This window comes from Cygnus olor, chromosome 2 (genome assembly GCF_009769625.2).
Source record: "Cygnus olor isolate bCygOlo1 chromosome 2, bCygOlo1.pri.v2, whole genome shotgun sequence".
NCBI classification, from domain to species: Eukaryota; Metazoa; Chordata; class Aves; order Anseriformes; family Anatidae; genus Cygnus; species Cygnus olor.
In genome coordinates, this window is record NC_049170.1 from 125,708,745 (window position 1) to 125,733,754 (window position 25,010).

General features: G+C 37.7%; 1 protein-coding gene across 50 annotated transcripts in view; it reads left to right on the forward strand.

The window, feature by feature from the left end:
• Positions 1-23,662, forward strand: part of SULF1 (sulfatase 1) — a 128,349-nt gene extending 104,687 nt beyond the window's left edge. For 29 of the 50 annotated variants that reach the window (XM_040545898.1, XM_040545899.1, XM_040545880.1 and 26 more), the window contains 9 exons: positions 5,342-5,558; positions 8,425-8,671; positions 10,458-10,554; positions 10,644-10,738; positions 11,453-11,518; positions 12,001-12,173; positions 15,180-15,322; positions 15,442-15,565; positions 21,020-23,662. In XM_040545898.1, coding sequence (XP_040401832.1) covers positions 5,342-5,558; positions 8,425-8,671; positions 10,458-10,554; positions 10,644-10,738; positions 11,453-11,518; positions 12,001-12,173; positions 15,180-15,322; positions 15,442-15,565; positions 21,020-21,840 — 1,983 coding nt within the window. In that variant the 3' untranslated portion in view covers positions 21,841-23,662. Of the gene's footprint in view, positions 1-5,341; positions 5,559-8,424; positions 8,672-10,457; positions 10,555-10,643; positions 10,739-11,452; positions 11,519-12,000; positions 12,174-15,179; positions 15,323-15,441; positions 15,566-16,509; positions 16,544-19,964 lie in introns of all 50 variants that reach the window. The other 21 variants (XM_040545924.1, XM_040545922.1, XM_040545923.1 and 18 more) reach the window with 2 other exon arrangements.
• The last annotated feature ends 1,348 nt before the right edge of the window (positions 23,663-25,010 follow it).

Sequence of the window (25,010 nt, forward strand, 5' to 3'; positions counted from 1 at the left end):
ACCACTTCCCAATTTGTTGAACCACTGACCATTGCATTTTTTTGGGAAGACTTTCTCTGGGGTTAAGTCCATATATATAAATAATTGTGTTTGAATGTATTCTAGAGCTGAGAGTAGTTCAACAAAAGGTGGTCCAATTATGAGGGACTGGTGCAGAAATTGGGATCTGCCCTTATGGGTGGCATCAGTCCACTTGTAAACTCAAGGAGATTTTTATTAAACCAAAATGCAACAATTCCAAATTCCCTGAGTGAGCCTGACACACTATCCTTGTAAAACAGCTGCATTTGCTTTCAATATTCAAACACAGTTGAATTGTGACTACACAGAGTAACCAGGAGCACCTAGTAGCCTTGGTTAGGACCAAGGTTCATGACTACACTGAGGGAATGTACAGGGGACATGGCCTTAGCCTGTAAACATTTCTCAGTATTCAGGTCCAGTTCAGCAGAAATAAATTGCTGATGATCTGTGCTATTTACTATAGCCAGCTAATTACAGGGCACTTCTCAATATGCTGTGTGAAATTGCCTCTTTGAATGGCGCAGAGCAAACAAGAAGACTCGGTTCTTATTGCAGTAGCACTCCCAAAACCAGCCTCCCTTGCTGGTACTGCCAAGTCCCCTGGCATCAAGGCAGATCTGCTCAATGCTAATAGAGGAAATTGGTACACATGTACAGCCCACGGCAGCGTTTTCACCTAAACCCTTTTCCAACATACCTTTCTAAGCAGGAAAAAAGAGAAATCAGATCTTGATGGCATGTTTAATTTCATGAAGCCTTCCTTTTCATGCTTTATCTTAGCATTCCCTAGGATGAATAATAATACTTCGACAGTCATACATTACCCAAATGAAAAAGTCATACATTACCACCTGCATTGTTGCTGTTTGTGTTTCCAATCACGTTTTTCAGTGTTTCATAGCTTTGTGATAAGATCTGACAAGATATTTTGCACTGAAGTGTTTACTGCAAATACAGGGTAATTACATTTCATCAAGACCCCTAACTTTCCTACTGCTTGCCTACCTTACATGAGTTGTCTAATTAATTTCTCCTCTATACGTAGCTGCAGCAACTCTCTCAGAGCTGTGACAGTCTATTAGCTAAACGATGTTGATTTGAAATCATGTTTAAGTAGATATTTACAGTGCAGCACAGCACAATGACTCATGCTGAATGTATATTTTTATGCCTTAATTATCATAGGATCATATTGAAATAGATTTATTTAATTTTAAGGCTGTGGCACAAAGTGATTGATATCAGGAAATCATGACCCAAGGTAGCTACCAAATCATTTGCTGTTGGCTTGCTCACGTAGCTCTAAGTTGCAGGTGGAGCTGTGCCAGCTGCAGCACAAAGCAAAGTGACCCAGTACAAACAATACTCTTTTAATCAGTCCATTTACTCCCCTTTGCCTTTGAAATGACTTTATAAGGGCAAACTTCTAGTCCCAGATGAAAATGCATCATGCCAATGACATCACCAGAGGAAAAGCTCCTACTGTGGTCCTACTGCAGTCCATGCAAGCCTTCCCACCCAGCAGCAGGCATGCGTGCTTAGGCATTCAAACTTCACGTTGGGCAGAGGCTAAAGGACCTTGAGCTCCCAAGTGATGCTCAGCTCTTTTGCAGCTTTACATCTGAACTGCTGCTGCAACTTGCTCTTCCACCTTTGCTTCCCCTCTGAAGTTAAGCCGAAGTGGAAAAGGTAGTGGGAAAGGCAGAGAGCTGAGGACAGAGTAAAATCATTGCTGGAGGGTAGGTGATGAAATGAGAAGAAAGGAGGAAAAGATGAGTCAATGACAGACAAAAAGGCTGGCATAGGTTAAGTTTCACAGCGTGACTGAAAGGATATAAGAGCTTGCTGCAGCCAAATGGCAGGGTCCTGCTTTTCCTCTCCAATTTATTCTCTTTTTCTTCTCTTCTCTTCTCTTCTCTTCTCTTCTCTTCTCTTCTCTTCTCTTCTCTTCTCTTCTCTTCTCTTCTCTTCTCTTCTCTTCTCTTCTCTTCTCTTCTCTTCTCTTCTCTTCTCTTCTCTTCTCTTCTCTCTCTCTTCCTCTCCTCTCCTCTCCTCTCCTCTCCTCTCCTCTCCTCTCCTCTCCTCTCCTCTCCTCTCCTCTCCTCTCCTCTCATTTTTTTTCTTTTCTTTCTTTTTTTATTTTCTTTCTTTTTTCTTTTTTTTTTCTATTGTTAGCCCTTTTTTTCTCTTACTGATAGAAACTAAGTCATCATGCAGCCAGAAGCAGGGACCATCCCTTATTCCTATGGCAACAATGAATTGTTAGATCAGCTTAGGTGTCTTGTGAAACATCAACGTGAGAAGGAAACTAAGCATGGGGAAAATAAGAAAATGTATATAAATTAGAAGTTAATGGAGACATAATTAGTTTATATATGTGGCAACATTTTAGGGTTTTTTATAATGATTATTTATGGGTAAATGGAGACTCAGAAACCAAACCTAATAGTACTGGATTTCAAAGAATAGTTTGGTATTCATAATGGGAAGGAAGGTGGAAAATGGGGGCTGGAAAGGGGCAGCACATCAGTCATAATCTTCTTTTATGTGCATTAATGCATTTTATAGATCTAAAGATGAGCAGAAGGACCGTTATGTCTTACTTCGTAATGCATGCTCGGTTCATGATTGGTATGGGCAGGGTTTCAGGAAAGCTAGTCTAAAAATTCTGTCTCAGAAATCTGAAGCATCTTCATAATGACATTTTTTTAGGTTAAAAAAAATGAACTGAATTGCATTTAATCCCTGTTTTAGATAGAGAACTGTCATTGGCTCTTATGAAACACAGACAGTCTTGTTTCAGTGTTAGCCATAATAATCTTAAATTTTTTCTAAATGGCTATTGAAGCCACTCCTGGAACCTCTTGCTATATTTAATGCTAAACAAATAAAATATTTATTTTACTTTAAAATGGAGCTTTTGTGACTCATTAAAAACTAGTACCATATGTTTATAAATGTAGCTTGTACCTAAAACACATGGGGAACTATAATGTAGTAGTCACTTCTTATCCTGTAACAAGCTTGTCTTATCATGATAGGAAGAGTGCACATGCTAATACAGAATACAATCTTGCAAAGTGTTATGGCTCTCAGACACCTTTCCTTGTAGAAAGTCACCTTGTCACTTGTAGGTGTAGGTTTGCACTGAAAGCCTGGGCATGAGTATAATTTCTCAGACAGCAGTCAAAGGCATGCAGGCCCATGTCCTTTTAAACATGGTTTAGTGTTCAGGGATCAAAGTCACGCCAAACCACCAGCAAGCCCCGAGTCTGTGATCCATCGTTTAGCTCAGCCCACATTAGGCCAGAGTGTGCTGTCATGGGGCTGTGGTTCAGAGCCAATATTTCAGCGTTTCATAGAGAGATGATGCTGCCATTAAAAGCACCACAGAAAGCCTGAAGCAGTCATGTTTTGGGGACGGGAGTAGTGTTAAGTGTATGCTAGATTATATATTTTCCCTTTCCTCCTCCGTGTTCTTTAAAGTGACTGCCGTGTATGAGGCAGGAGTCTTTTTCTCTTGTGTGCAACCACATCAACTCACTCCTCAGGTTATCTGGTCAGCAAATCTACCTGAGGCTTAGTTTTCTTTCTTCATTCTTCAGTCAGCTTGACAGCACTGCCAAAACAGTCCAGAGCAGTCATTAGCTAATGGAAGAGACTTACTGAAATGTGTCTGCTCTGATACTAGTGTTCATTTCAAAAATCAAGTTGGAGACTGCATTAGGACCAGCATCTAGCTGTCTTGCTATTATTAATGACGCAAGAGAAAGCTCAGCTACTCATTCATGAGAACCGAAAAAAAGGACACCATATAGGCCAACTTAGCTGAAACTGTAACTAAAAGGTTCCTGTTATCAATCGCGTTATTGAATTGTGTTCTCCACACTATCCAGCCAAACTTAATTGCTTCGTATGAAGTCTGGTCATTGTGACTTAAGAAGCATAAGTGAAGGAAGCTCGCTGGGTAATAGCTGCATTAGAACTATAAATAAACATAGCTATTTCTAGTTCTCCCTATTGTTACTTGGGCTAAACTGACTTAAAATCACAGGCTTTTTAGCATGTGTGGTGTGTTACGTGTGCCAGCTGTAACTCCACAGCCATATAGAGCAAGCTTTGGGCATGGGCAAAGGGGGGCTGATCTGTCAGCACCTATCCTTAGGGGAAAAAAAAAAAAAGAGAGAGGAAAAAAAAAAAAAAGAAAAAAGCTTTTTTAAAGACAGTTCAGTGCAGAGAGGAAATTAAAGTCTCAGTTGCTCTCCGTTTTAAAATGTGAAGACAGTGGGATCCACTGGAAAAATCCACCTGGATTCTTCCATCTGGATTCAGTCATGTTGATAATCAAGTCAGACAGATATTGTGCAGACAAGCTGGAAAAAGACCCTGTTTCCTCTCATTCTCCCTCACTTGTGATATTCAGCACATGTACAATGTTGTACAGGTACTCCTTCCAGACTGCACCTTTTCCTCCCAGACTTGATACAAATCTCAAGACTTAGGGATCCAAAGGAGTTTATCCAAGTTAATTTATTTGTTCGCTGTCCCTGAGGTTTTTGCCTTTGCTCTTTTCTGGAAGTGTTTCCACCTGCTGGGTGGAGTGAGGGGGGTGCAGGTGTTATGCTTTCAGGCTTCTCCCTTCTCACAGAAAATATGAAGAGTCAGTGATGTTTTCAGGTCTGCATGGCATGGTTTGCAGGGACATGTGTTAGGGTGCAGTTCCTACCTCTGGCCTCTGGTAGGGAAATAAATTACATGTTAGAGTTTTATGTATTTTTGTATAAATCACATCTACAGTTTGTCCTTCTCTTTTCCAAGGAACCTCACAATTGGACCAGTTATTCTTCATCTGTGGAGATTTTTTTTTTTCCCCAGAATCATGTTAGAGATTCCAAGTTACAGAACAAAGAAGCAAAGTTTGTTTTTTCAAAGGGAAAAAAAAGAGTTGGTGAAAACAGCCCTGACAGCTGTGCTCTGTGGCTCAGTAAATTAAGAGTTTTTACTTGCTCCTTTCAGGGATGTGTTTAGTCTAGATACTCTTGATTTATACATCTTTTTTGGCTGGGTTGTATTTTATTTTTTTTATGCAGATTTTCAGTGATTTCATTCAAGCTTATGTTTTCCTAGCATGGGAGATACGTTGAGAAGAATGAGTGAATTTAGTCCCTTAAAATGTTACCCATCTCAATCTGTTCTTTAAGGGACTGCTTAGTTTTTAAATAAATTTGCTTGTCATATTTTACAATCCACCTGAAAGTAGCAGGGGTTTGAAAGGCTGCTGGGAAATCGTCTTCACGTCTCTCTCTCTCTCTCGCAGAAGTGGCAGTGCACAGAGGATGCCTCTGGCAAGCTTCGAATTCACAAGTGTAAGGTATCTAGTGACATACTTGCCATCAGGAAGAGGACCCGCAGCATCCACTCCCGGGGATACAGTGGTAAAGACAAAGACTGCAACTGTGGAGACACTGATTACCGAAACAGCAGGACCCAAAGAAAAAATCAAAGACAGTTCCTGAGAAACCCTAACGCGCAAAGTAAGTGTTATTGGATCTCTCCTATGCTGAGGCAAAGGACAGGGGGAAAAGGCTCGCAGGGTGCTGGTTTACCAGCATACGTTTGTTTTCACACCCGTGTACGATGAATACATATGTAATTGGCAGTCAGGTTCTGCATAATTGCCTCTGTAATAACAATGATAGTAACTGAAGTTATCGCTTACACCACAGCAGGGAATACTCCTTGGACTGGCTGTGGCAGCGATGCGCTGGTGCCACCTATCGCACTGGTGGCACACGGAAACTTGGTGACATCTGCGGCTGAGCCAGTGCCCTTATTTGCCAAGGCAGCCAAAGCAAGTGCTTTCTTGCATCGGTAACACTGAATTCAGATGCTGTCTGATGCTATCCCAAAGATATCTCTTACGTGAGGCACCGAAGTGCCGTGACTGCTGGCAGAATTAATTTCTGCCCAGCTGCAACTTTCAGGCAAGCCTGTACCGGGATCCCTGCAAGGAAACAGGTTAGATTGCAGTGTCCTCTAGTGGAGCGTGGGCTAAAGCGAATGCACAAGCAGGCTTCGAGACAGCAGCCCTTGGGTTTGTCTCTGCTAAGGACTTATACAGCAAAAGAAGCTGCTATTTTAAATGGAACTGGTATTTTCATCTATCTGCCCGGTAATGAATAAGCTATCTGTTCTGTAGCCATTACAGTAAAAGTGGACCTGGATTTCAGGGGCTTTGTTCAAGAGCAGGCTGCACGCTTCTGTGCTCGGTTCAGAGCACTGGACTGGGGAATGAAATAGACGGGCCTCCACAACAGGAAGATTGCGGAGACATGAGTTAGAAAAGTTAGAAGATGCTGCACAGATGTCTATGAAATAAGCAAATAATGGCAGTATAATTCAAAATATTTCCTGATTTAAAGCCTCGCCCACTCTGCATGCGAAGAATCCCTGGTATTCTTTGTACATTCAACCGCAATATTGTCTGTCTTAAGTTCTCTCATTGTTCAGACTAAATGCTGCCGTGACATAATTTCTTCCATTTGTTTAATATGATCTAAGGAACTTCACAGCGTGCACAGGCAGACCTCTGCTGAGAAGTCTCCATGTCACAGCCTGCTGGGGTGATTCTCAGACTGTGCAATGTGCCCCCTGGTGATCATTTCAAGAGGAGATACCTGCCATGTACCTTGGAAAGAGAAGGGTTGCCAGGGTGCCAGCAAGGGCTCAGTGGGGATTGCAACTGAGGGCAGTGACTTGGAGAGCGAAAGTGAGGAAATGGGAAAGGGACAAACAAGAGAGCATTTGAAGGGGCATCTGCAAAGGTCAATTTGTTATGCTTTTCTCCTCTACAGCATTTTTGCTCCTCTTCACTTCTCCTCCTCCTGCTTCTCCTCTTCTGCCTCCTCTGCCAAATCCCCTTAGTGCTCATCTGCGGAGAACAGAGGTGATGATGAGGCATTGTTAAGGGAAGGACTAGTTCAGGCCTCAGTTTTTAGATGACATTTGGATAAAATGCTTATGTATTCTAAAATCTTTCAGTCACTTGATTAATAAGTAGCATCATCAGAGACTGTTACAACACCAGAATTTGACCCATCTGATCCTATGAATCTTTCTTCATTATCTTATTGATGATTAATATGATTGTAAATAAGAAAGAAGCCTTGAAACTATGGGTGGTGTTTTTTTGGTTTTTTTTTGTTTGTTTGTTTGTTTGTTTGTTTGTTTTTGTGTGTGTTTTTTTCTCTTTAGGAAGATAAATGTCTTCACTGCATGACTGGGAAGCCTTTTTTTCACCTCACAGCAGGCAACCACTGAAATAGTTTAGAAGGACAGAGTGGTTTGAATGAAGAGCTGAATGAGGCTCACTATCTGCACTTTCAATAGATTCTTTCAGGAAAAGCTCAGTATGAGTCTCTCAAAGGCACTAGCTGAAAACTTGCACTAGAATTTATCCTATATGCCAAAGGCAGTACTTTCTTAGAGCTCCCATTTTATTCTGCTGTACAAATTATTACTAACCATTAGGTGACAAAAATATGCTCAGCATAGATGCAACAAATGGAAAGTGATGACCTACAACCAGTTTTTACAAGCTGAATTATGTATATTAAGAGCTCTTTGTGTTTGTGTCTAGACAGAATATACTTTGGTGTGGTACTGCCTATGGGTTTTATCAGATTGATTTGGGACAAGGTAAAAAGTGAAGGTGTTCCAGGCTGAGCCTAAACACAATTATTCCTGAACATGGCAATAAAAAATACTCAGAAGAGTTAATTGTCATGATTAATCTGACTCATATGCTGCTGTACTTGCAGAGTTCAAAAACTGTAACTAAAAGAGCTTTAAGCATGGTCCTGGGCAACCAGCTCTAGGTGACCCTGCATAAGCAGGAGGTTGGACCAGATGATCTCCAGAGATCTCTTCCAACCTCAACCATTCTGTGGTTCTGTGACCCTGTAAGTTCACTCTGATCCTACAATGCAGGATGTCTATGACTTGTACATATAGATACGGATGATGTATGTGTGCGTAGGAGTATCTATACATATACAGATAATCCTGTGGTTTCTGTTTTGTTGTTGTTGTTTGTTTTTCTGAGTGTCTCATTCTAGGTGACTATTTCTGAGATACTGATTTTATTTGGAGATATATATTAACTGTGGCGTAAAGTCAGCCTAGCATGAAATGCAAAACTTGAAGCATTCAGAATTTCATGCTACTAATGAAAGTGCAGGCCCTGAATTATCAAAAAATAATTAAATAAGTTTTTGCAAAGCCACAGGAAAAATAAGCTGTTTTATTGAACAGCCTTCTTGCATTTTGGAATATGCTGGGTGTACATGGCATGACTTGTAGATATGTGTATGCAACCATGGATGTTTCTTTCTTCTTCAGAATACAAACCACGATTTGTTCACACTCGCCAAACACGATCCTTGTCTGTGGAATTTGAAGGTGAAATATATGACATAAATCTGGAAGAGGAAGAACTGCAGGTGCTAAAGACCAAAAGTATCACCAAACGTCACAATGCTGAAAATGAGGAAGACGCAGAGGAAACCAATGGTGCTCCTGGTGACACAATGGTTGCTGATGGCACTGATGCTATAGGTCAACCCAGTTCTGTCAGAGTCACACACAAGTACAGTTGCTTTTTCTGGTTTTTGTTTGTTTGTTTGTTTGTTTGTTTGTTTTTTCCTTACGATAAGGTATTTTTCATTTTCTAATTGTGATCTCTCTCTTTCATTTTTTAAATAAAATATTAAAATATAGTTCCCATATAAAAGAACTTAAAATTATCGTTGCAGATAATTTTAGATATGCCTGAGTTGTACTTGTTAGTAGGTGGAATCATGTAACTTTAATATGTGTGTTTAAGAGGGAGGCATCCAGTTACAGTTTTATCTCTGAGGGGGAGTAGGCATCTCTAGAGGGGGATTCTTTCTCTGTTTCAAAACATGTATCTTATGATGGATTAATCACCCCATGAAGCTGACTCTCTTGCTGTTCATTATAAAGTCTGGGCTACCATCTTAGCACAGAGGCCTAGATTTTAGATGACTGTAATCCCACTCCAGGTGAGGACAGATTAGATCAGCTATACTATCTTTCTTAATACTTAGCTGTTTGTAGAAACTAACGTTAGCTAAGATACATTAGATATGTTTATCCCTAAAGAGACCTGCAACCATTTTTCCATCCTGAAACATACCTGGATTTCAATTTTTAACTCTACCCTACATCTGAATGAAAAGGCAAATATTTCAAATTATTTTTCATTTTAAAAAGCTAGTATGACTGATCTGAAGTCAGGCAGACACAGGCAGCAAAAGTACTCTATTAACCTTCCTATCATGTTTAAAATATAAATAGTATTTCTCTCTCTCTCTCTTTTCAGAAACATCAAAGATAACATAAATGTTAATTTTGAACAAATAAAAATTATTCCTTCTTTACATTAATCATTTGCAAGCGTGGCATTATTAAAGCCTCAAGTGGCTTTCTGGAAAAATGATTATTTCTCCATAGTGAGTTTTGACTTTTACTAAGTAATGTTCTCAGAATTACAGTTTGTGAGTGAGGAAGAAAGCATAATAGGAGAAGGTGGGAAGAGATAAGCATCTAAATCTTTCTGGTTTTCTTCTCAAAAATTTTAAAAAGGGTTCTGATGGAGCAGGGCCCCAAAAAAGGCTGTGTCTATAAAACTGGAATATTTCTATATTTATGGATGTTTTGTTTGTCAGCATGGAGACTTTGAAATTCCAGCCTATAGTCTGCTGGATTCTTAATCTCATTCCACTTCCTTGGACTTTCAATTATTCTTTTTTCTTGGTAGCACTATTTTTTCAAACACTAGTATGAATATTTTTGTCACTGCACTACTTTATTACGAGTGTTTTCTTTTTTTTATTACTTATATGAACTTTTTGCTCTTTTACTCTTTATTGATCTTTATTAATTATATTGATCTTTACTCCGTTGACTATGTGTTCTATTTTTAATTATTCTGCATACTCATAAGATGAGTTGCGTTCATGTGGCAAGAAGAATATATTTCTCAGCAGCTGGTGGTTGAATGAGCACATTTAGTTAACAAGAGGCTTTGAATTCTGAACAGATTTTTAGTTCAGTTGCAATCTCATTTCTGATCGGATTAAAAATCTCCAACATAACATTATCATTGCATTTTTGCTTAGCAGGCAGAGAGCATCTGTCATGGATAAGGAACTTTTTTTGATTTTGGAGAGAAAACAGATTAAAACAATTATTATTATTGTCAGCATGAGAAGATATTACAGTGTTTATTTATTTCTTAACAGATTATAACAAAGAAATTCTTAGGAATGTTGGAAGAAAGAGAACAAATGGATAGGCAATTGGGAAACCACTGACCTCCTGTTTCTTATTTGTTCAATTTATATGTACAGATGTTTTATTCTTCCAAATGACACTATTCACTGTGAGAGGGAGCTGTACCAATCTGCCAGAGCTTGGAAGGACCACAAGGCGTACATTGACAAGGAGGTAAGGGATGTTTTGAAACCTGAGTGACGCCTTTGCACAGCTACCTACCCATTCAAAGAATAATTCTGACTAGGCAATATTCTCTGCAGATTGAAGCTCTCCAAGACAAAATTAAGAATTTGAGGGAAGTTAGAGGACACCTAAAAAGAAGAAAACCAGATGAATGTGACTGTAGTAAACAGAGGTAAAATAGACAACATTCAGAATTAGAAGCTACACTGATTGATAAGGTTTAGATACTTCTGAAGTTTGGTTTGTTGTTTGTTTTTTGTTTGTTTGTTTGTTTTTGGTTTGGTTTGTTTTTGTTTGGTTGTTTTTTTTTTGGATGGAAAAGAAAGAACTTAAGCACTATTGATATTTAAACCCGTTTTAGAAACTCATGACTAAGGTTAGCCTATTCAGGTGTCATTTCTGTAACAGGGAAGGAAAGAAGCTGATTCATAATAGGCGTGTAAATGTCTGTGCTCTGGATCTCTCCTGAGTAGAACTTATTTCTCTATTGACTTGAGAAGAAATCAAAGTTAGCCTGTTTCTGGAGAGGCATTCAAGTGTGAGGGTATGTATCTTAATTCAAAATAGTTGAAAATCAAACTATCCCACGATCCAAATTTTAGTTAGATCCCTTTCAGGAGTAGAAAATACTCTTTGAAGATGCATGTACAAATTTTAAGATTAAATATGTTTGTATTCTACTAACATATTGAACACAGCTGTAGTTTTACCACAGTCTAGCATAGGATCACTCACATATATATAACTTCTTTAAATGAAATGAAGATCGTGAGTCATTTTGTGTAGTTCTTTAAGAAAATGTCAAAGATGGTATGTTTCTGTTTTGTTTTTATGTTGAAAATGAATTGTTTCATGACTTGATATTTCTTAATAATTTTCAATGTAGCTACTACAACAAAGAGAAAGGGGTAAAGGCCCAAGAGAAAATCAAGAGCCATCTTCATCCCTTCAAGTAAGTTTGCTGTTATCTTCTCGCTCTCTCAGCTAGCTTTTTGGTGACTGGAGAAATATGTATGATATTTTTGGAGAGTGAAAGGGGTGAGATGGGGAAAAGAAAAGGTCATATATAGCAAGCTTTCACAACAAACCTTCAGTAGTTTTGGACATACATATGAAGGCTTATGAATAATATTAAAAAGCCCTATTGATAGAAATGGGAGAAATTAATCATTTCAGAAGATGATTGATAAGCAATCATTAAAAAGATCCTGTTAAACCTAAATGCGAAAGCACATCACTTCTTATATTTGCTGAGGAGAGCACCTTGTTGTAACTGCTGGGGTTGGAAGCTGTGCTGAAGGAGTCAGCATCCAAAAGGTCATATTCTCATCAGCTAATCTTTAAAAAAGCCATACAGACGTAAAGATTGCTAATGCTCTTCTTAACCAAATAGAAACTGTTCTGTCAGACATGCCCAACTTTTTCTCTGAACAGAGAAGCAGCACAGGAGGTAGATGGCAAACTGCAGCTGTTCAAAGAGAATCGCAGAAGGAAGAAGGAAAGGAAGGGGAAAAAGCGCCAGAAGAAAGGAGATGAGTGCAGCCTTCCTGGACTGACATGTTTTACCCACGACAATAATCACTGGCAAACAGCACCTTTCTGGAACTGTAAGTCTTGCTTCTGTGTGCAGAGGTGAACTAGGTTGTCCTCTGCTGTGTAATAGTTCCCACTTCGTTTAGTCAGTCAGGTCATTATTTTGAAAAATGTCACTTAGCAGTGCTGCTGCTGCTATTCTGAAGTCTTAAGGAAGAAAGTCACCTGAGTATGCTTGTAATTTTTGTGTTGCATATTTATATAGAATTATTACAAGAGACTGTATGTGAAACACAGCAGAAGCAAAAAGGAGAGTTGGCCTGTTAAAAAGTAGACATTCATTGCCAGCCACTGAGGTTCGTGTCATCTCTTGGTGATCAAGATGACCGAATATATTTGCTAGGAGTTGTGAGTCTTTAGCCTTGCAAGAGGGAAAGGAAAAGGAAGGAAAACCCTTTCCCCATCTGTATCCAAGTAAATTTGTGTATGCCTATATAATGAAACTAATCTAACCAATAGATAGATTAGCAGAATTAAGTAGCTGTGACACCGTGAGATAGAATTAGTGTGATAGAATTAGACATTTCCTGTACCTCATACACATTTTGTGGTTACTATGTCCTGAGGTGATAGTATTGATCTTGCCTTTTAGATTTAAGGTATTAATAAATAATAATGTTATCTTCAGGACTTCAATCACTGTTATCCCTTGTTTACAGTTGTCTGAAAAGTTCTGAGCCCAGATTAAAGAAAAAATGAGTTTTCTCTCACAAGATTGAACGAAACTCCTTACTTCATTTCCATTATGTTAAATCAAATTATTCACACATATTTAATGCTAACTACAAAACTGCAGGCTCTTTGGGAATTTAAATTTTTCAAGAAATACTCATCCAGGACAGATGACAGAGAGATACTCATCAAGCATAAACCACTGTAACTATGTTAAATGCATTGAAACTCTGATACTTTGTCCAGGCTGCAGGTCTGCTCTGGGTCTCATAAAAGTGAGCAGAAGTAACAAATCCCTGAAATAGTAATTCTGCATGTTCACCATACAAAATGAATTCTGCAAATACTCTGATTAATTCTACTGAGGTTAGAGCTTAAAGACCATGTGCATAATATTGCTGAGAAGTTTAGTGGAACTTTGACCCTTTCACTACTGTCCTAAAAGTTTCTGCAAACCTATTTTTTCCTAAGAAAAATGTTCAGTCAGATTTTTTGAGGGGAGGGGGGCAAAATAGAATCATATAATCTGGTATTCAAGAGATAATGTGTATATCTGAATTAAAACCTTTTCCCTTTTCCTCCTTTGCTATGTTGTGGTTTTAGACAAGGGACTTATGACCAAAGATTTTGTCACAAACTCTTTCTTGTGACTTGACCTTTAAGTGAGGTAGCATTGTGTCACAAACCTCAGTACAAAAAAGGTCTGCCTTAATTTTACCATTTTGATATCAAAGCCTATCATAAACAACTTATTGTGAAGAAAATACAAACACTATCCCTTATGAATTCTCCACATTATTCCCATTTTTGATATTCTAAAAAAATTTAAAGTCAGAACTGCAGAATGCTCACCTACTGTGTAAGAATAAAATCTTATAGCTAGAAAATATCTTAAGTTCCTTTAAACTTCAGGGTATATAGATAACAATCCTACTGGGACATGCTTCAACATTTCTAGGCTTTCAGCATTAACAAAACAACATTTTTCTCATCTTTGGTGGCAGAGGAGGAAAAGCGATTGAAAACTTTACTTTCAAAAACTTGAGGATCAAATGGTGATTAAGGTACAATAATCTGACTCTGAACAGAAAATTTGCTAAGAGCAAATATAATACTCATTTCAAGAAAGATGTTGTCTCTTACTGATAGTCTGTTCTGATTGCACTAGAACTTTTGCTAATAAGATTTTTATGTGTTAAAAATTTCCTACAGCAGTTATATGCATGTTTGTTTTAAAAGCAACAATTAGATTGGTGTCTTGCTTTTTAGTTGTGGAGTAGCAAACAGTTAAGAAAAGTGTTCTCATATTTCTGTGCATTCTGGAAATGCTCCAGTAAGAGTCATGGGGTGAAAAAAAATGTCCCTTTGATGCAGTTCATAACTGAAAGAAGAGCCAAGGTATTGATTCCAATAATATGGACGAAAAGGGCCAATATCGTTACTAGTTTTATAAAGTGTGTTAAACACATTAACACTATTACAGAAAGCTACAGAACTAATTAAATAAAAATCTAAGGCATATTAATATTTTATTATTGGAATTAAAAAGATATTCTTCTAAAACAAAGTGTTGTTATCAGTTTGTTTAAAACTCAAAAGGGATACCTTTCTGAGCCTTTTCCACAGGCAAAATGAGATTATAAACAGCCTTAAAAGTACGGTGATTTTGGGAAGAAGTTTAGACAACTCATTAAACATGTCGTACTAAAACTAAATCATCTAATATTTGTGTTGACACTACCTATTGTCTCCTACTATTCTGTTGGTTAAACTACAGTTTATTGAAAAGAAATGAAAAGAGGCTCACCTACTATCATATTTGAAAATCTTGATATTGCACAAAATATGCAATATAAAGACCACTTAAAGCATATCTTGGTCCATATGTGATTTTACCCTAAAGTACATGTCTATGTTTGGTTAGCTGAATAGCTGCCCGTACTCTACCAAGCATGAGATCTTCATTTTCTCTAACGATGGCTTAGAGACATTAATCTCACATGTGACACCTGGCTCTCGGTGTCTTCAATCTGGAGTAGAATCCTGCTCTAGGTTTCCCCAGGCTGAAAAGTAAAATAAACCATATACAAATGAGAACAGAATATGTCCTATTAACTATAGTAATTGCTGTATTCTGCTTTCTTTAGGTATATGTTTGAGAAATTTGCATGTTAACAAAGTTTGTAAGTTTGTCCTCTTTTAGATGAGAATCTAATGTTATTCGAATATAAGATCTTTTTTAATTGATCTAGAATTTAAGTAAATAATCTATAAATTTTGCTAGTACAAGAAACAAGCATATTATTTTTCACCTAAGCTAATAACTTTTTTTTTTTTTTTACTTACAGTGGGCTCTTTCTGTGCTTGCACAAGCTCAAATAACAACACTTACTGGTGTTTGCGAACAGTTAATGACACCCACAATTTTCTCTTCTGTGAGTTTGCAACTGGCTTCTTGGAATATTTTGATATGAACACCGATCCCTATCAGGTAAACTCCTTTCCCTGTTACAAAATATTGCGCACTAAATTCCTCTATTGGTTGTTTATCATTATTTTTATTATTATTTTGATAATAAGTATTTTCTCCCCCATTTCTCTTTTTCTCAGCTGACAAATACTGTTCATACAGTGGAAAGAGGCATTTTGAATCAATTACATGTACAGCTAATGGAACTGCGAAGTTGTCAAGGTTACAAGCAGTGCAATCCAAGGCCTAAGGGACTTGAAACAGGTACAAGCAAAGTAGAAGAGGGTGTCTATTTCCATTTTATTAAGTTATTGTCATCTCCTCAATTGTATCCATGAAGTCTCAATCTCTTAATTGTTGCTCTGAGTAAATTGGAATGATCTAAATACACCATCCTGCATAACTGCATGACCAGAAAGCTTCTTTGCAAGTTTGCACAGGTTATTATAGACAGATATTGATGACAAACAACAACATTTGACAGAAATTCTGCAGATAGTTTATCACGTTATTTGCATGAAGCAATAACAAGCATATGCAGATCCTCTTACTCATAGCCATAACCCTTTTCTCTGTTGCAGGATTTATTTGGTTAGGTTCTGCCTCCCAGTAGCAGATGAGATATTATTCCGATTGCTCTCTGCCTGTATGACCAACCTTGGGCTCTACACCAAACTGGGACCTAACATTGCAAATTTCTAATCATATGTAGCCTCTCTGTTTATAAGGAAAGCAGTATTTCTTTACAAGATTCTCTGAACACAAAAATAGATGGCATTTATACTTCATAAGTCTGGAATTCTTTGCATTTCAATTTGATTGATTGAAATTGTGGTTTTTTTGTTCGTTTGTTTGTTTGTTTTTTGTGTGTGTGTGGTTTTGGTTGTTTTTTTTTTTTTTTTTTTCTTTTACAGGAATATTCCCTTCTATGTATTTTATATTGTTGCATCTTTGTATCTCTTTCTTCAGCTACAAACGTTTCTCTTTATTAATCATTTGGGGGTTTTATTGTTTTTTGAAAAACTATGGTTTTTCAGTTCTTTTATATAAAACTTCCAGGAAATCTTTATTGGACTGCAACTCTGTCTTTATTTAACACAGTACATTTCTTTTTAGGAATTAGATGCTGTGCATGGAAAGCTACATTGTGAATGGTTTTACAAGTTCTAAACACTAACAAAAGTTACTCTTGTATTTTCCTATATCAGGAAATAAAGATGGAGGAAGCTATGATCCACACAGGTATCCACACTTTTTTATTCTCCTCAGCAGCTTCTTTCCAAATAATTGCATGATTCCAGTCCATTTCAACTAATGTCTGTATCCTGCCATGTTGCACACAACCATAGCTTTTCATGCATGCCTTTTCTAACTACTTTACAGTGAACTTGGCCTTTGTTTTTTAGACCTACCATTCTGCATTTAACTTAGCTTATTGTCACAGCAAGACTTCATACAACTCATGTTCCATGCCTGTATTTCTTAGATGTTTACACAGGGAAAATAGAATAATGTCTTTTGGTTGTTTTCCTGTTGCTGCATTTTTGGTTGGTTTGTTGTTTTTGTTGTGGATTTTTTTTGTTTTGTTTGTTTGTTTGTTTCCTGTATTTATTTAGGAAGTCTGTACATATGCTTTTTAAATTAATAATAAATGTGCTTAAAAGGCTTTCTGAGATGTATGTACCCAAAGAGCCTAGTCAAACCTACATAAGTAAAGTAAAATCTTCTCACTGGCTTTAGAAATTGTTGGCAGATGCTGCTTTAAGCAAAAACAGTGCTCAGTTTGAGCAGCATGTGCGCAGAAGCCAGAATTTCACGGGAAGTAAGGCAGAAAGATAAGGCTCCTTTGGGCAGGGGGACCTATGCTTTCAGACCAGATCTGACATGCAAAACTAAATATTTTTAAAAGGTTGCAGTATTTGAACTGAGGAAGGGCAATGGGCGAGATATTTTGTCCCTAATTCTCGAACCCAAGGTATGCAAGAAAGACTGCTGTTTACAACTACATTTATCATATGTACCTGTTTATCCCAGCTACCCCTCCTGGTGGAGGAACCAGTCAAACATAAAGCAAAAGCCTGATGAGACTGAAAAATCCCCGTTCCTAACAGTACTGCACTTGCTGTTCAGTAAGCAGTCTGTCTAATGTCACATTTTGACTTGATACCTTCTCACTGTATATCAGTTTTATACATTTTCATCTCCATGTGCTTTGGTGGAATAGCTCCTGATATACATTGCTTGCCTGAGATGTAAATTGGGCCCAACAGGAGTATACAAGTCTACAGAAAACTTTTTTTCTTCACAGGGTCTTTTGAGAAGAATCCTGTCATTAGCTCCCAGCAGCCAGGGAACAATTAAGAGAATGGATTTCAGTGTTTTGTAGTTCTCCAATTTAAGCAGCTATTTTTTCCATGCAGCTAATTTCATATTTTCTCACTTGTATATTTTTGGGATGTGGGAAAATGATGTTTTTATTTGGTTATATCTCAGTTGCTTGCATTGCTTATAACAGCCTGGTGGGAACCAGTTACTACAGTGATAGAAAGTAATCCCTGTAATTATGCTTTGAAGTCTTTCATTATAAGATGTCCTTGTAAACGTTCCTAATTTTAACTACAGAGCTAACAGAAATGGCATTTTTGAACTGCAGGATTTAATGAAATAGTAGAACACACAGAAATAATCTTTAAGTTATATCTTGTTGCACAGTGTAGTAATGAAAACATTTTAACTTCTGATACCGAGTCAGAAAGGTTATGCTACTGGGATAAACGGCATGTATAGTATAACACAAGTGACATTGCTCAGTGCTGCTCCATTCCAAACACCCAGCTTCTCAGTGTACACAGGTGCCTGGGTTCAGAATATGGTTCAACCCCTTTCCTGATGGAATTTTTTTTTCTAAACTTTCTTTTTTTTTTTTTTTTTTTAAATGAACAAAAAACATTTCTCAGGAACTATTAAAAGGATCTGTTAGAGGACCATTTTTATGTTACCTGCAGAGAAACCAGTGGAATAAGAAAGGAAAAACCCTATGCTGCCAAGCCATTTAAACCCCTTCCTTCAGGTTGCATAATTTCTCAAATCAGATCTGCTTCCAGTTTAAAATGTCCTAAGTTAGTACAGCACTGCAGGTGTTACAAGTACAATATTGGGACAATGGGCCTGAATGAGAACAGCCAGTGTAGTGCTGTTTGCTTAATACATAGGGAGAAACTTTAGCAGGGAAGAATTTGTGTCACTTGTGTCCTTTGACATACAGACCGTGAATCCATAGAAGTGTTGATAACAGGATGTGGAAATCACAGTCTCCTCTTTCCTGCTTGTCCATGGTTTTTCAAAGCCACTAAGGAAGTGACTGTACCCACTTACCTTTAGTCTCAGTGGAGATACATCCACATGCTTATGTTAGTTTTGGGATAACACACCCACAGATAGCATCATGGGACTCTGAGGCACAATAGTATTGGACAATGAAGTTTAGATAATGCTTGACTTTAAAAAAAAATCTGAAGATGTTTTATTATGAACAGTTAGTAACATTTTTTGTCTCTTTTGGGTCTGTGATATAGCTGAGAGATTCCCAAATATCCATAGAGGGAAACCACTGACGTGCTGTTACTCAAATGCAACTCGTCTGCATTTTCCTGCTTCATGCCTGTTTGTAATGAGATTTCTTACAGGAGAAAACCTTTTCTTTCCTCTCCCTTCCCCCCTGTATACTTTCATTTCAGTGGGAAACTTCACGCTTACTACTAAGTTGTGGAATTAAACTGTGAGTTGGCTTGCTCTGTCAACCAACATACAGTCAGCTCTACGACCTTAAGACAACTTTCCTATTTGTTTAACATGTATGAATACAAGTTACCTTTGTTCCATGCATTTAAACAAGTTATTTTTTTTTCTGCTTAACATGAAGATCATGGAACAATTTCCAGTGCCTTCCCAGCTGTGAAAATCCTCACTCATCAGCAGTGAGACTGAGACTGCAGAAGCAGTGCAACATTTAGAGGGGAAAAAACAGATCCAATATAACGGAGCATTTAGTTCTGGCTCAGCCTTTGAGCTATGTTGTAGAAATACAACAAGCTCGTTGCTGATCTGACTTCTTTGCTGCACAGCCTCATTGCCCCACTACTGAGGTTTGATGAGGAACCCTACTCCTCCACCCTTGGACAGACAGCAGAGGCTCTTTTGGGCCCAAAGCCACCATCCTGGCCTCTGCTTTCCCCACACTGCCCTGGTCCATCCTCAGAATTGTTATTGATAAATGGCAGCACTGCTGTTTCAGTTTCTGCCATCATACACCAAACCACTTTGGCTATTGACTCTTCCTATGGAAGTTTATTTTCCTACACAGGCTCTGATTTGGCATATAAAAAAACAATATACAAAGCTGTCAATACAAATAATAACAAAGCAAAATTTAAATAATTTAGCATTTGTAGTGTAGTTAATCTCTTTGAGGGTTTGATGACTTTTCTGATTTTTTTGATGAATTTGAAATTCCTTTTGAATTTGATTAATTTTGAAATTCCTCAAAGCTATATCCCTTCCTGTGATGTTTCCTACAGCCCTTTATACCTCTAAGCACCAGAACAGTACGACTTATTTCTTGAAATCTCTGCAGTACTTCATTATTTTTTTTTGTTTGTTTCAGAAAACAAATTATTTATAATTTAACTTCTGAAGATGGTGCTCATGGCCATGCTGTGATTTCATTTCTCTTGTCTACTTCAGGAAAAGACGAAAGCAAGGCACTCTGTCGTAACTGTTCCACCAAATCCAAAAAGCTTGTGTTGCTTCCTGTGATAGGGAGTTAACCAAGTGTTTGCCAAGCCACTCTAGGCTGGCTCAGTAACTAGTACTTTTTTTTTTTTTTTCCAGCTATGATGAGTATAAAATGTACTACCATTGCTATTTACAGACTCAAGTCTGTGCTTTTTATGCAGACATATTGTCTGACAAATCTGTTAGATACTTTCTTTGAAAGCTTTTTATTTTTTGTGGGAAAAAAAAACATTTAGAAGATACTCTATGTATATTTTAATAACATTTTACATAATAGTACAGTCCTATAATTCACACCAAGTTTTTACAGTTTTTATTTCTTGTACATGCTCCGTGTAAATTAAAATGAATGTTTACAGAGTAAATATAAAAGCTACCTTTGGCTATCTTGTATTAAATAAAATGTGGCTAGTTGTTTTGCAGACCTTATGTCTCAAGCTATTTCTACACCAAATTCCTATGGGCTTGTTGAAGTTCTGGTCAGCAATGGCTTTCAGAATCAGGCTGAGCTATTACGTTTAACCACTTTTTATTCATTGCATCCTTTGGTGGAGTGTTTAGGAAAGGCAAATGGATTATTTGTGTACTGAAGCAAGTTTTCTGCCTTGAACTATCAGAGGGAAGATTTGCCTTTAAATGCCATCACAAAGTCCCATTAGGCCAGATTCTACTCTATTTTACTCAGTCGAAGGATGCAGCAGAAGACAGGGGCTTTACCAGTGTGTGTTTAGCAGGAGCTGTGAACACACCTGAGGCCACAATCATTAATGAGATGACTGAAGATGTGGAGCATCTTATGTTTTGACCTACATATGCTACGCATGATGGTGCTTTCAAGCAAATGGAAGTAGAAAAGCACGTGGCAGCTTTGCTTACACTTTTACGCTGGTGTTCACCATTAGGCTTTATTCTTTCTTTTAACAGAGGACAGTTATGGGATGGATGGGAAGGCTAACCTGGCCAATTTCACTGACAACATCAACTGGCAAGGACTGGAAGACTTGTACAGTGTGAATGAAAGTTTATATGAATACAGATACAACTATAGACTTAGTCTGGCTGACTGGACTAATTACTTGAAGGATGTAGATAGAATGTTTGCACTGCTGAACAGTTACTACCAGCAAAATAAAACAGACAAGGCTAACACTGCTCAAAGCAATGAGGATGGGGACGAATCATCTACATCAGCCTCGGCAGAAATGACTTCTGCTGAAGAATCGAGCGGCCTGACTGACGAACAGTTGCGGCTCATTGTGCCAACAAACTTTGCAGCCCTAGCTTTGAGCACCGTGAATTTAAGTCAGGAGAGGAAACTTGAATTAAACAATGATATTCCTGAGAAAAGTAGTTTGAATGATGCACACTGGAGAAATAATCATCAAGCTGAAAAATGGAGAGAGGATAAAGAATCAGACCGTTTTAATATGGATTTCAGTGGGAACGGTTTGATAGAGTTGGAGTCCCGGCATAGCTTCATGCTACAACGCATCAGCATTCCTCAGAAAGACACTCATCAGGACAGTGACGCTATGGAAGATTTATTTGGAGACCAAATATATCTTCCTGTGAGGTCCAATGAACCCCTTGTTCATCAGGCTGTAAACATATCCATTAGGGATTCACCTATCGGTACCCAGGAAAGAGGAACTTCCTTGAAAAAAAAGAAACAGAGTCTTACAGGGGAAAATTCACAAATTCGAAATGTAGAAGGCAGTGCCTCATCTCCACTCTCCTTGGATTAGATCAAGTGGCAGACCATTAAAAAAATTCTCCTTTTTATTATTAGCAAACTAATAAAGGTAATCATGACAACTGACATTCCATGTTCATTGTAGATACATTTTGCAGCTAAATTGAGACCAGTTCAGTATTTGTCTACGTGTATTTACTTCATTCACATGCACATGCCTTCACAGTGAATCTCCATACTGGAAAAAGAGTTTTCCAGCATTTTAATGAAAAGAAACAGTGTTAACTTTCTAAAGCAGTAGCACATTCTCTGTAAGCTAATATTATGTCTTTGAAGAGGATGTTCAAGTTATTTTCTCTATTTCCAAATGATCCCACCATGAATGAATGTTTCATTTCACCCAATCTGTCTGCATAATGTATTTTTGATAAATTATTTTAACCACTGGAAATTCTAATGTCACACTTTTAAGTAAAATAATGTTGCACTTTTAAAATCTGTATGCCATACCATTTATGAATCTAATAACTTACCTGTTCTTAGTTTGCTCATTGTCTAATGTAATCGTGAAACCAATAAATAGATTGACAGGAAAAAGGTAATCAGCACGGATTGTGGAAACAGAATTAATCTTATTTTAGCAAAAATATTGCATGTTTTTGTTACTTCATTTTTAATTAAATTTACTCTCAGAAAGGTATGGCTAATAATTCTTAACTGTAGGAGAATTTGTTTAAATTGGATTGTTTCCCTATATATTGATTATGTCAGTATTAAAAATACATGATTTTTTTTGACTTTTCTTTTTTTTCCTGATACTGGTAGAAAGGTTTACATACATACATGCTTTTGTCAGCACATCTGATTTTTACTGGCCTGAACAATATCTTGAAGTCATTCTTTTCATTTTGATCTTGAAATCATCATTTTCATTTTGATACTTAAATTCTTATTTTGTTTTGTTTCAAGAAGGCATAAAAGGGAATGATAAAATCATGTTAGATTTACATTATTCCAGATACAAAAGGCAAATGAGCTAAAAAGTTGTAGTTTAGATAATATTTGTTGTTGTATTGTTATAATTTTTTTCTCGAACTTTACCATACATTAAGTTTTATAAAGTATAATTCAAAAATTACTTTGAAAATCTGTACTACTAGAAACTTAATATCTTCCCTTGCTTTTTTTTTTTTTTTAATAAATTTCTGAATAATTAGCGCAACAACAAAAAAAAAAAGAGAGTTACCTCAAACAGGTGTAATTCCATAGTGTCCAATTCATGGGAGTGTTTCCTATCTGTTATGTTTCCTAGTGTAGCGAGTATTTTTTGGTTATTGCAAGCACTGCAATTTAAACTTACATTCACCACATTGTATTTTAAGTTGAAACTTTTTACAAAGGAGATTCTTTTAGTAGGATTTTAATAATTTTAAGAAGCAGTCTTTTTGATGGACTCTGTACATATGTTAAAATTAACTAGCTCTTTATCTGATGTATGTGTTATGGGCTGATTGATAGAACAAACGTATTTATGGTCATGAATGATGCTATTTGTACATAGGTTTCAAGTTACTAGGATACAGACTGTGTTTTTAAATCTTGTATATTTCTGTGATACTTTTATAGAACAATTCTGGCTTCGGGAAAGTCTAGAAGCAATATTTCTTGAAATAAAAAGTGTTTTACTTTACCTGCTTCAGAGAAGTCCAGATGATCCAGCTTTCCTAGTAATTAAGACTTATTTTAAAAATATGTTTACAGTTCCAGTTTTAAGAATCCATCCACTTTCAAAGGAATGGGTAATGAAATAACACACTACATTCTGTTAGTTATAAATTATTCCTGGAGATTGTGAATAATATATATTTTTTGTTTAAGACATGCTGTGATTTATTTATTTTTAATCCCAATTCACCTGATCCTTTCTTCCTTGAAGTCAAGGCACCTGGCTGCACAGCTGGTGGTTCTCAGGACTAAAGCAATACTATATGGTGCCATCCCCTGGTTCCTCCCTGCAGAGCTCTCCCTACAACAGCAAAGTGCAGCAGACTGGACATGTAGGGCTGTAGGGCTTAATGAAAATGGATCGTGGGTGTTCAGAAGGAGTGTCTCCTTGCACAAGAGTCCACAAAAACAAAAACAAACAAACAAAAAAAAACACAGTTTTCAAGGTACCTCACTCATACCTTTGTGCAGGGAATTACTGAGCACCAACCACGTGCCCTTCATTCTCAGAAAGTACATTTCCTTGAAAGAATCTGGCAAGGTGCTTGCTCCTCTCTTAATGCTTGGGCATAGTCAGAGAAGGAATGGTGCAACAGTGTCGTCTTTTACTCTTATGTTTACCCTTCTTGTCCTTCCTATTTTAGTGACAGCTTAAAGTACTCAGAAAGTGGAAGATAGGAGTTTGCATCCTCCTCAGTGTGAAGGTGCCTGGAAGGCACCTTCCTTCTTCCAGGACGGTGCCTTGCCCTCCAAACTATCAGATAGTGTAGGTGGGAGCTTTTTTAACAGCTCTCATTGCAGTGTGGAGGAAAAATAAATAAATAAAAACCAGACTCACTGTATCAGGATTTGCTCAGGATTCCTTTCAAGGCCTGAGCACCCATGGGTGATTGTTGCCCACTAGGTGTTATCCTGTAATAAAGCTTCCTCCTTTAGTTTCATCAAGAAGCAAGCCCATCTGAGTGCTCTGACACCACTCTGCAGCCAGAACCAAAGTGCAGTAAGAGGGGTACAAGCTGCAGAGTCATTTCGGAAACGTGTGTTCCATCTGAAGGGATGCAATCACAGCCTTAGCCGCCTTGAAGCTGCCTGGGGTAATTTTACTCCCACTCAGGCAGCAGATGTCAGCGCAGAGCCGCACAACTGTTCCTCTCCTGTGGCCCTTGCACTGCCTGCAGTGCTTTTCAACCCCTTCTGCCAAGGTAACTCATTTATTCAGTTTTAAACTAGCAACAATGCCCTTCATGTGACAGAAATCTATTGATAGCTTTATCCACAGCCCACTCCTTGATTTAATAGTTCTACTGTTGGACACTGGAGACATTCATTCTGCAAGATGCTCTTTAACGTGGCTATATGTATCGGAAAATGAAAATGGAGAATTCTTACCATGAGCTTGGTCAGACAAGACCTGGGCCCCACAGGTTTGTCCTCCGGTCTGTGAAACAGCAGCTCCTCCTCGCTGGTTGCACACGTTCGCTGAAGCTGCCTGACAGC